We start from the raw sequence: 11,803 nt of genomic DNA, 5'->3' as shown, positions 1-11,803 counted from the left end.
TTACTCTTGGAACTGCAAACTATAATATTCTGATGCAGGACCTTCTATATTTAAAGTAACTGCAAAGAATGTGGAGTATCTTCTTATCTTATGATTGTAGGATCGAGTCAACAAATTCTATACATGTACCTTGTTTCCTTCACAGAAGCATCCATCTGCACATGCTGCAACTGTCCGGGGCTTTAATCGGAGATCAGTACAAGTTGTAGCTCCTATCTCTTTGCACTCTGTCCTCCATTCCATACCCTCCTGACACTGTGGTTCTGTTAGAGAGACACGGATAGGGATTGTGCCAATATATTGTGTGAAGATTTGTAGCAAGTTTATACTCATCCTATAGCAGGGGTTCCCTAACTAGGGTGCATGAACCCCCAGGGGGTGCATGAGTCTATATCCCAGGGGGGTCGTGAGACGTTTCTGAAAGTCAAAACTAGAGTCCTATTTGTTGAACTAAAATCTGATATATCATGTAATTTAGTAATGTACAAAAGTTGGTCGTCATGGAAACAGAGCTGCGGGCACGCCTTGACGTTGGCCTCAACATGAGGGTGGCCCTCTCTAAAACAGCTCTGGGGATCAAACGCCGTGAAGGAAAAACAGGAGCATCCGTCTCATCGTGTGTGATGGGTGATCAATGCCTGGTACAATCCGTTATCTGGTCTTGAAGTTTCCAAATAAATATTTGTTCATCGCTTGTTTTTTTCATTACAATATTACACTATGAACTTGATCTCTTACGAAGCACTGTTATGCGTATGACAGTACAATAAGGACTCAGATCGTGTCTCGAAAAGTTGGGGATTCGTGTACAACTCTGACATCCACAGGGGGTTTGTGGGGGAATAAAGTTAGGGAAACCCTGTCCTATAGGATACAGTAATTGACTGTTCTTGTATGTCCTTGTGGATTGTTTACTCATACTTGCAAGGTTAAGTGGGTTACTATTGTTTAGAGCCTAAGCTTATACTCATCATCACTATAAGGAGAATACTACTCATACTCCTGTAGTTGTAGTATTACAACTCTAGAATAAACTAAGTGTTAACTGTGGGTGTTGTTAAGTTCTCTCTTTTAAATGGCACTGTATTGTGGAAAAGAGAAAGAAGCAACTATGGATGGTACCAAAACTATTACCAAGGAGAATGTAATCGTGCTAGTGTCTCTGTCTTACTATTACGGGGGGGGGGGGGGGGCGGGGGGAGAGGCGGGGGAAGACGAAAACAACAAGATCAAGTCTCTACCACAGACTGTCGAACTGTGCCAGTTGATTTTTTCTCCTTTCAAGGCACATTCACGTCCATAAGCGGCGAAAGATGAGCACTCGTTGTTATCCATTCTGCCACAAATCTGCCCTCTAACCACGTCCTTCAGGCATTGGTCAAAGTAAATTTCAGGGTTGACATGTCTAGCACAACTCTGAAAGTAGATTGTTTAGTGGAAAGTGGTAGTTAGGCATTAGCAATGATGACAAATAGAAATTTAGGGCAGTCATGGCACAAACTGAATAAAAGGTTTCTTGCTCTAGAAGTATCATTATTGAAGTGCTTGTTTGTCAACAAAAATAAGACGTAGATACTTGATTAAATTACAGTGATATTATATGTTGGCAAAAGGAAGCGTTCTAGTAAAGCCCTTGGGTTTGATAATTAGAAGAATCCCATCGTGAAAATGAAAAGAAAAACAACCACAAAGTGAAAACAGAGATGTATCAGTGTACACAACTTAATACACACATACTATATAAAAAAGTGGATAGCAATTAATCCCATTCTAGTACCATGTTCCTATGGTTTTTCCATACAATTAATCAATCATGCAATCAAACCTCAATCAGTATCTTTCACCCTCCCCCCTCCCCCCCATCCCAGCTCCACACCACCCCACCTCTCTTCCCTAACAATGCAAAGAAGCAGAGAAAAAACATTTTCCACTTTCAAGTCATGATAAGTATCAATGTTTCTGCTGATTTTGCGGGACATTTCAGATTTGCCTTTCTAACAAATTATTAAATTCTTTTAATAAATATGGCATCAATTAAACTTACAGCAAAAACATCTGACTTGAGGAAATTACAAAGATTATTTGCTCTTGGACGAGCCTGAGAGTAGTAGGCTAGGGGATCTGCAAACTCGGATCGGGGAAGACAACTGTGAGCAGGAGGTCCTGAAACCCATTTCGAAAATAGTTCTGCATGGCTGTTCATTGGCAATCCAAAGTAAGTGCTATCATCATGGTCTTTGCCATTGAAGTTACCACACATACCGAACACCTGTAAAAAATATATAGCAAAAACAGCAGTCAAGAATTACCACAAGTTTTTTCACAGGTAGGGAAATGGTGACGGAGGGTGACTTCCATGAGTTCAGACAGAATATTGTAAAAATTGATGGAAAGATTGTTATCAATGGAACCTGCACCTCTACATCAGATACAATATTACAAAATTACAGTCAATTAGCACCTCAAATTATTCATAGAGATGTACTTTAGAGCTGGTTCAGTAAAAAAATGTAAACAATATAAAATTAATGAATAATCACATGTGGGTTCTGAGCCAACACATGAAATATAACAATGAAGGACAATAGCTAATTGGTGCAATCCAGTATTTATAGGGTTCGGAAAGAAGATTGCAAAATTGTGATAACCATGTTATGATAAGATAAACTACCAAGTGGATTTTTACAGAAATGGAAACTATACCACAGCATCAAATATAAGAATGCATAATAAGTATTTATTGGTGCCACAAGTCAATATTGATTCAGTGGGAGAGAGAGGGCATATTTGGTTGAAACAATTGCAAAAATTTAGGGACCAAGAATACCCACTTGGGAATTTGAAGGCAAAGTCTGCTGAATTGCTAGGACTATTTAAACCATATCCCCTATTCATCAAAGCCACCACCACACAGCAACAAAAGTAATAAAACCATATCCATCACACACATTTTCTAAAGAATTTAAACCCCTGATGAGTCACACCAGCATGAGATTAACCCAATTCCAATAACATAGGCTCTTTGTTTTGGGTATGCAACTTCTCAATACAAAGTAAAATGATCATATTGGACTCTCCTACTATGTAATCACAGATAAATCTAAAACTACACCAAACCTGTTCTTGATGCTCAGGCAGAAGTTTGATGTACAATCTGGCAGTTTTAAAGCTCATTGTTATGACCATTCCAAAGGATGCTGTGACTTGGACCATGTGGCCGAGCATGGCTTCAATCTCCACGTCAGGTCCACTGTAGGGAATTCTTACATGATTATTTCCAACCTTAACTTCTGTGTTAGATTCAAACCTGTCAACAAATTGACAAACAAATGAACAAATGAGTACAAATTTTTTTTTTTTAATCATGCTAAAAAAAGGATAAGTAGAGGTAAAAATGTTAGTGCTGTTAAATTATATTCCTATAAAAGTTTGGAGGTCAGGTAGATTTTCAATTTTTTTTTTCAAGATATTCACCTTGAACTAAATATGTTAATGTGAATGTCACCTCTCAATGAAAATTCTGTCCTCAGTCTGGGCAGACGTCTTCATTACAAATTCTAATACCTTATTTAAAAGTATTCTTCTTCTTTTAAGAACAGCAGGGTACACAAGAAGAAAGTAAAACACACACACTCACATATGATATTGACAAATTTGTAACAGATTGACAAACTGATATAAACTTTTGTTGATAAGTCACAATGTGATGAGACTGTCAATTTAACAAGGTAATCCAACCACTTTACTTGACTATTGCCATATTTAGTCTCAAACTAAAAGTGATACTGAAATGTGACCTGCACTGACATCACCATTGAGTTTCGCAATTTCAAAGATTTGTAGCACATCAAAATTAAATTTGGAAATAAAGTCATCGTTTTAATACCAGTACTCTGTAAACTTGTTTAAACCTAGGCTAAAAGTGAAGTAGTCAGCTGTGACATACCCTTTTCTAGGGCGCATAATAATCAAAAGCGTATGTTATTATTCATTCAGGATAATTTTACATTATTTTGGGAAAGAAATGTAAAAGATTTTTTGTCAGATCCCAAGTGGTGAGATTGCCAAAATTTCCTGAGAAACACTCAGACAATATTATCATAGGCAGGGCTGTAGACAGGCTGATCAATGGGTCATTGTTATCAAAAAACCTCTATATATGGTCATAATGGCAACCTATGGTTACTAGATAAAAGATAAATTTTGGGCGATGTAATTTCAATGTGAGAAAGACCGTTTCCCCACCCCAAAACCCACGGCATCTTGATCACATTTAGATAAAGATATACTATACTTTGTTAACTCACTTGTACACAACACCATTGATCCTCGTCTCTACTTCTTTGAAGTAACTGCCTGAGTTTCCTGCATAACACCCTTTCAAATCGATGAAGACAGCAAACGGGTTGGCTATGTTATTATATGTGCGAAGCAGCGTATATTTACACTGCTGTGTGTTATGAAACAATCGGCCATCAAAAGATTTTACAAGACCTGAGCCAAACACTGTGCATTCTCCTGCACATACGTCTGTCGTGCAATCCCATTTTCCTCCAGTGCAGACACTATGTAGACAATTAAGATAATCATAATAATAATACAGTAGCTTTATATGGTGCCGCACATAGAAAAATCACAGAGCGCTTAACAAAAGTTCAGTCCTTGAGCAAGTAAGTTTTGAGAGAGTGTTTGAAGGAGTTTACAGATGTTGCACTACAAAATGGTAGGTTGTTCTATATTGCTGGAGCTGCAACGGAATTGACCAGCTACCATAGTAGGAGGTACGGACAGATGATGGCCCACAAAGCAAACACCGTGAAGATGAGCAAAAGGAGCGAGAAGGCTGGTATTCTGACACAAGACCAGTCAGATATATTGGTGCCATGCCACCCTGTATTAAAAGCCTTGCAATTTGTATTTCATACGGTCTAGAATGGGTAGCACGTGATGTTCTTGAAGAAATGGTTTGGTATGTTCATGCTACCTGCTTCGAGTAACCAGCAGAGCAGCTGTGAGTTTTGCACACGCTGCAACTTTGCTTATCTCAGTTGCCGGTAGTCCATAGAGAAGTCTGTTACAGTAACCGAGGCGTGACGACACAATAGCAATGCACAACACTCTTCCTGGATGTGCTGTCAAGATATCTACATATACGGCCAATTTTGTGAATAGCAAAAGAAGCGAAAATATGTAATAATAAATAACGAAGTGCCCGCTTATAACGCGCCATATCTATCAACATGACACTCCTGGCGCAGGTAATGAGAAAGACTTTGAACTATACTGTACAGACTCGCTCATGAAATGAAAAGTAGCAACATAGAGTTAATCAAACATAGTTAAGCGTTGACAAAAAGGAAAGATTTCAGTTGAGACTTGAAGTGGGTGAGGGAGCTGCTTTCCTGCCGAACGCTAGGAGGGAGCGCGTTCTAGAGGGATGGCCCAGATGCAGAAAAGGATCGGTGTCCCCAAGATTGTTGTGTCCGTGGAATGTGCAAGAGCCCTGTGTTGGTGCCGGAGCAAAGCTGTCGTGTAGGTTGATACGGATGAATGCGTTCTTGAATGTATGAAGGTGAAGTGCCATGAAGAGAATGAAAAACAAGGAGGAGAGTCTTGAAGAGAATGCGCTGGCAAAGAGGTAGCCAGTGCAGTGTACGGATAACTGGCGAGATGTGGGATGTAGGTTTTGTCAGTGCAACCGGTCCAGCTGCTGAGTTTTGAACACCTTGAAGGCAACTCAGTTGATAGTCTGGAAGATTCATGGAAAGAGAGTTACAGAAATCCAGATGGGATGAGATAAGAGAGCAGACCCATGCATTTGGTCACAAAACAAAACTTAAAAAGTTGATGTTCCTTTTAATCAAAGAAAGAATTAATCCATTCCAGGTAAAGGTCATCAGAGACTAGGCTTACTACAAATTTCTGACAGTAAAAAAAAAAAAAAAAAAATTAAACCTTCTTATAAACTTATGAATAGAGGGAATTATTTATCCAGTATCACATCGCAAAATGCTCTACAACTGCTACACAAGTGCAACGATGTATAGCAGTTTTCTTCACAGGAAATACAGCACTGAATGGGAGAAAATATCCAGAGCCTTCGATTAAAGGCTACAAATATAAGAACACTAAATTATTCCCTGATTGACTACTAAGTTGGTTTAAATTTTCCTTCTTTTGTTTTCATAGGTTGGTAATTAGGTAGGACAGCTAACATGGCATCTACACTGAGCCATTTACTAAACCACATATGTAAAACACAGATATCTCATGAAGTAAAGAAGTAAGAAGACAAGTTTACCATTCATTACAATCTTGTTCAATTGCTGCTCCAGTAGGGTATTTGTCTATGCCAGAAGTACATGGACACATTGTTGGTTGGACACAGTTAGTGCCATCAAACACATGACCTTTCAAAAGAAATGTAAATTAAGGATGTGGTAAATTTACTCTGCAAGCAGAAACAAAATGTGAAACCTTCAAATGGATACAACAGCCCTTGAGAAGGCAGTCACTATTGCAAATAAGGGAAGCCTAACATCGACCGTGCAGAGAATGATTTATACTGTATGTGTCCATGTGAGGCTTCCCTAATGGTTGAGTGCTAAGCAAAAGCCTTTTTTCAGTACCTTTTCAGGATGACATATTCCTAGGTTATATCAAATCCTTATATTTGTTAATTATTTTCTCTGTTTTATATTCTTTACGTTTTCTTAACATACTCTTTATGTGCACCTGCTAACTGAATGCGTCACTCCATTTATTTGTTTTGACAGAATCTGATGAAAGAGACAAGATCTGAGTTATCTTCACCACTAATACTTAATACACAATACTAATTTACATAACAATACAAACAGAATCTGACTCACCCTCGGGACAAACACAACCTGGAACACAGGTGGTAGGACACACAGTCTCAATACCCAAAGAACTGCAAGACTGTAGGCAAGAGGCACATTCTTGAAATACCATGGTATGTGGACACTGATAGGCTGTGGACAAGAGATACATTAAAAGTGATATTTACAAAGAGGCGCCATCTAATTAAAATCTATATTTCATTCTGCCACAAATTAATGACGGGTAGTACAGCTGTTCATACTATAAAAACATAATTTATTTGTCATGTGCAGATACTAATATGTTCATGTCACAGGATAGGGGGCTCATCTTTTCTAACATTTTGTATCCATTTAATGTTGGTCTGCATTGGCCCAAGAATTTGATTCCACCACCACATGACAGTCAAGCCTGCCTATAGAAATCAGTCCTCCTCAAGTGCACTCGAGCATTAATAATTTGTTACTAAATAGCATAAACTACCCCAAGTACTGTCATTAGGATTAATCCTTGAGCACACCTAATTAATTGACCAGCCATCGTATGATTGTATTTAAACACAAGTACTCCAATGGCCAGCACTACTTTCCTGTGTGAAGACAAATTTGGCTTGACCACTGAAATAGTATACTGTGTGTTTAATCAGGAACTTGTAGAGAGGAGCATTCAGTGTGGCTAACTCCGGTAGATATTCAATCTCCCCTGTTTTGGCCAAAGACAGGGGTCTCGGGTGTTATTGCTATAGGCAGGGCAGATCGTAGTGCAGTATATAGGTCAATCAAATAATTCATCAGTTAGATTATGTAAGCATTATCTAACAGGGGCCTGATCCACTCTCCTACATAGTCTCCTCTCTTTACCCTCCCTGCACCCCTCCCCCTCCACAACAACCCATCTCCTTTCTCTACTTACAGAAATAGCTCACTGCAGACACTTCAACCACAGTAATTACCCTTCCAAAATCCAAGGTGTATAGCCATATGCAGTGAAAGAATCAGACACAACACCCCCTTTTGTCTATTAAGTACAAAAATATTTACTCACGGCAGAAATCGGTTGTTCTCCAACTTGTGACTGGAACACCTTGATTGTTGGCGATAAACGCTGCATGCTCGGCAACCTCACAGCCTTGGCAATCTTTAGAGCCAGTATTTAAGCAGTTACATACTGATACCAAACAAGCCCCAAAATGTGCTGGCAGATCCAAAACGTACGATGCCTTCGCAAATGGTTCTTCTAAAAGAAACCTGCATTGGTCTTTTGCCAGCTGTTCAGATTGTGTGTCTTGACAAAGTTCCATACTACCTGTTATCTGATGATATTGTCCAGGTACAGCCATTTTATAGAAGAATTCAACATATGAAAGTCTTTCATTACTTTGAGGATCTACAAAACCGGTATCAGTCAAGTGCATACTGCCACACAGGCCACACACTTTAGCCCCTCTTTCAGCAGGAATAACTATATCCAGTGTGTGGGCTCCATTGTAGACAATTTGTAACCCTGGAAAAACAGAAAGAAGATATATGAACATGTTGTATCAAACACTTGCATTTAAAACTTGTTCAATATTATCCAACAGCATAGGAGACAGCTGTGAGACAACTGCAGCTGTGAGCCAAAAATACTGGGACACTGACTTTTAATAAGTTGCAACTGTTTCAGAGTAGCGATAAACATTGTCCAGAAATGTGTTTCTGAAAACACTGACCATTTTATTAGAGCTATTAACGTTTGAACAGATAATGATCACAAAAATTGAACATTTTGTGCATTCAACACACAAAACTATGCACATAGTTTGTCCATCTGAAAATTGTTATAGTAGCTAAGAAGCTGCATATCAGAAACAGTTCCCAATTATAAACTACATATGCAACCGACATCGGACGATAGGGGTAGCAAACATTCGCCTGAGTAAAATTTGTAATACCCTCAGAAAAGTCTTCAGCTTTGCATTTGAAGAGGTATTAAATCTGTGACATCTTCTCAGCTGTATGGGGGAGTTGTTCACAACAGTTATCTCTACCACACACACCAGTAATGATGTTTGGGTTTGTGTATCTGTTAATTTTGGTAAACACGCACGTTAGGAAGCCTACGGTGATCATTAAGGGCCTCCACTTCTTACATCACACCACTTTTGGCAGATGAATTTTATGAGAACTTTGAAGCAGGTGTTCCATTCTCCCTCTTCGATGTTTGTTAGTTCTAGATTTTGGCTTCTTTTCTTTGTCTCAGTTTGCCAGTACTGAGTCCAAGTATTTCAGTCCAATATTTTGACATTTATTTTAGTACATTTCTTGATCCGTTGATCAGCATTCTGAGCAGACTCTTGGGTTCAGGAGTATCTTTAGGACGATCAAAGTGAGTCATGCGAGTTGAGATGATGAGAACCTTATATCCCTGTCTATCCTCAAACAGAAAATATTTAAAGACCTTTCCAATGCAGGCCACCCCCCCCCCCTCCACTCTCCCTCAGTAACCAGTCAACAATCTCTGTTAAAACTATAATCATAGCAACATGCTGGTATGTTATAAATTAAGTCAAAGTTCCTTTTCGGTACCATTGAAGTTTTCAATTACGCAGTAGCCGCCTCTGTTAGTGATGGTTACATCTGCCTCTTGTGTCCTGAATGGAAAACGTGTGATCAACTTTGAATCAAGCAGTACAATTCCACCTGGGCTCAGCTCGATTTTTGCTCCACCAATTCTGAAGGGAAAAAAAATAATTTTCTCTTAAAAATATTTAAAATGATCATGAGAAACACAGGGCAAGTGGTTTTAGTTTGGGGACTTGCTACTTCTTCCATTGAAGTTAAAACAATGCAACAATCACAAGGTGAAGCAGATTCTTCCTAGGTGACCAAGATATTTGATCTCTTTAATTTTTTTTAAGTTTTCAGCTAGTTGGCATTTAACCTACTCTATGATAGCACCATAACATCTGGATTCTCCACTGCCAAAACAAGGCACATCCGTCTTGACGATTAATCTGTATAGTGGATCGATCCCGCATTCTGATGCCAAATAAAACGATCCTGATTGTCCATTAAAATTGAAGTGATCTCCTTCGACTCGATGAAGGTATCCGGACAGTAAGGAACATCGTCTTGGGGCGCTCTCATTGTCTAATAAATGTAAATGAAACCTTGAGAAGCATAAAGATATCCACATTCGGAAACCCTGAACCAAACAATATAACTTTAATAACAAAACAAAAAAACTTTATTTTTCAATTGTAGGGAAGCCACTTTGGACTATATTGGATTCTCTCAATGCATTTTTTGGGATATAGAAGTGGGGAACCAGGAAGAAGTTTTGTTTGGTACAGCAAATAGCCCCATCTGAATTACAATTTTTGGATATCCACAATACTGCTAATTCACCTTCTTGGGGATATGTTTTAAGATAATGGACTTTCATATCACACTTTTAAGCCTTTTTACTGAACAGTATTTGCAAGTACAATATGGAAGTATGTTTGTTATATTAAACTAAAAAATCTGAGAAGACATGAATGAAAAATTTCAACGTTCTTTTGAATTTAAAATTTGATCCATTTTTTGGTACTCTAATTAGTCTCTGCAACCTCTGACTTGCCAATTTAAATCCATTTGCTAAAGTACTGCATTTAGAGGATCTTGCAAAAGAGAGGTTTGGCTAGAATATGTTTTGTGATCCCAGGATTTTAAGCCCTGCATTAGTGTGCTCTACCCTGAACTAAGCAAATCCAAACTTTAGTGTGCAAGGAATGATTTAGCTTATATCAAATATTGCACAGCAATTATATTGTCTATTTCATTTTGGAAGTTGTTAAATATGCATTTTTATGCACAACAACTGCTATGCATTTTGGCAATTGCATTGTTGAACAATTTGGACATGTTTCCATTGCATTTTACCATTTTTGTTATGCAATACTGGACAAATTATTCCTGGTTGGTGGTTTCTTTGTTGGGGGCACCAGTCATCATGCACAGTTTCTTGCATACCATGTATCCAGGGATCACGCCCTAATTTCAAACTGGTACAATCTAGTCAGAACACCTTTAAGGATGAATTTCCATGAATACAATAATTAAAGGTGATAAAATATTGTACTGTGTAAACTTATGTTACTGTAATAACTGCCTACCATAATGAAATCTTGAGAGTAATGTAATACACATATAGTGCAACTTACGGAATGTTGGAACATAACCACCATATTGTTCAGCTGTATCATAGGGTTCTGTATGACAAGAAAAAAGAAGCATGCTCAAAACAATCAATATCACCAAATTCAATAGATTGGATTATTACTGGTTACTTTGAGATATGTAGATTCTAAGCAGTGTGAATAGGATTAGCAGGTTTCTTTGTCAGGTAGGATATACCAGGGACAAAACATGAGAAATAACGGTTTATAACTTTTGGTACAAAGTTGAAGTGATTGGTCAGGTAGAATGGACAGAAAAATACACACTTAATACACAGGTGTGGATAGAGTATCTTAATATGTCTTGATTCAGGCAAGTCTGGTAACACTAGTCTGCTGATACAGCTTCTAATCTCATGAGTCACACTTGTTGTCAAGCCAATGTGAGGGTCATATCTCAAACAATGGCATTTTAACTGTTTGCTAAGTCCTGCAGTCACATAAAGAAGGTCAAGTCTAAACCAATATTTGCTTGGTTCATTATTATTGGTTACTGAACTTTGCCTGTTGAAAAAAACTGTTTACTTGGGACAGATCCATTTCATTGCTAGGGGTTTTCTAAACATATTCAACATTAATGCTACATTTAAAATGTAAACATTCTGGAAGCTCTCAAGTTATACTTAGTATGAATGGAAAATCCACTAGTCATATTTTTAAGTTTCACTGAAAATAATTTTGCTTGCAAGTTAATTAATTTTCTTAAATGCAATTTGCACACATTGTTTACATTATACAATAATAGATTTGTCAGTAAGT

General features: G+C 38.0%; 1 protein-coding gene across 1 annotated transcript in view; it reads right to left on the bottom strand.

Moving 5' to 3' along the window:
- Positions 1 to 11,803, bottom strand: part of LOC139959141 (uncharacterized) — a 51,329-nt gene that overhangs the window by 32,933 nt on the left and 6,593 nt on the right. The window contains exons 5-15 of the mRNA XM_071956739.1: positions 11,030 to 11,077; positions 9,770 to 9,974; positions 9,411 to 9,556; positions 7,888 to 8,346; positions 6,873 to 6,995; positions 6,302 to 6,410; positions 4,308 to 4,565; positions 3,118 to 3,307; positions 2,045 to 2,269; positions 1,242 to 1,416; positions 130 to 263 (exon numbers count right to left, since the gene is read on the bottom strand). Of these exons, the coding sequence (XP_071812840.1) occupies positions 130 to 263; positions 1,242 to 1,416; positions 2,045 to 2,269; positions 3,118 to 3,307; positions 4,308 to 4,565; positions 6,302 to 6,410; positions 6,873 to 6,995; positions 7,888 to 8,346; positions 9,411 to 9,556; positions 9,770 to 9,974; positions 11,030 to 11,077 (2,072 nt within the window). The remainder of the gene's footprint in view (positions 1 to 129; positions 264 to 1,241; positions 1,417 to 2,044; positions 2,270 to 3,117; positions 3,308 to 4,307; positions 4,566 to 6,301; positions 6,411 to 6,872; positions 6,996 to 7,887; positions 8,347 to 9,410; positions 9,557 to 9,769; positions 9,975 to 11,029; positions 11,078 to 11,803) is intronic.

The sequence above is a fragment of the Apostichopus japonicus genome, chromosome 18 (assembly GCF_037975245.1).
Source record: "Apostichopus japonicus isolate 1M-3 chromosome 18, ASM3797524v1, whole genome shotgun sequence".
In the NCBI taxonomy this organism is placed as follows: domain Eukaryota; kingdom Metazoa; phylum Echinodermata; class Holothuroidea; order Aspidochirotida; family Stichopodidae; genus Apostichopus; species Apostichopus japonicus.
The sequence above is the reverse complement of the archived record's forward strand: the minus strand, read 5'-3'. Positions and strand labels throughout refer to the sequence as shown.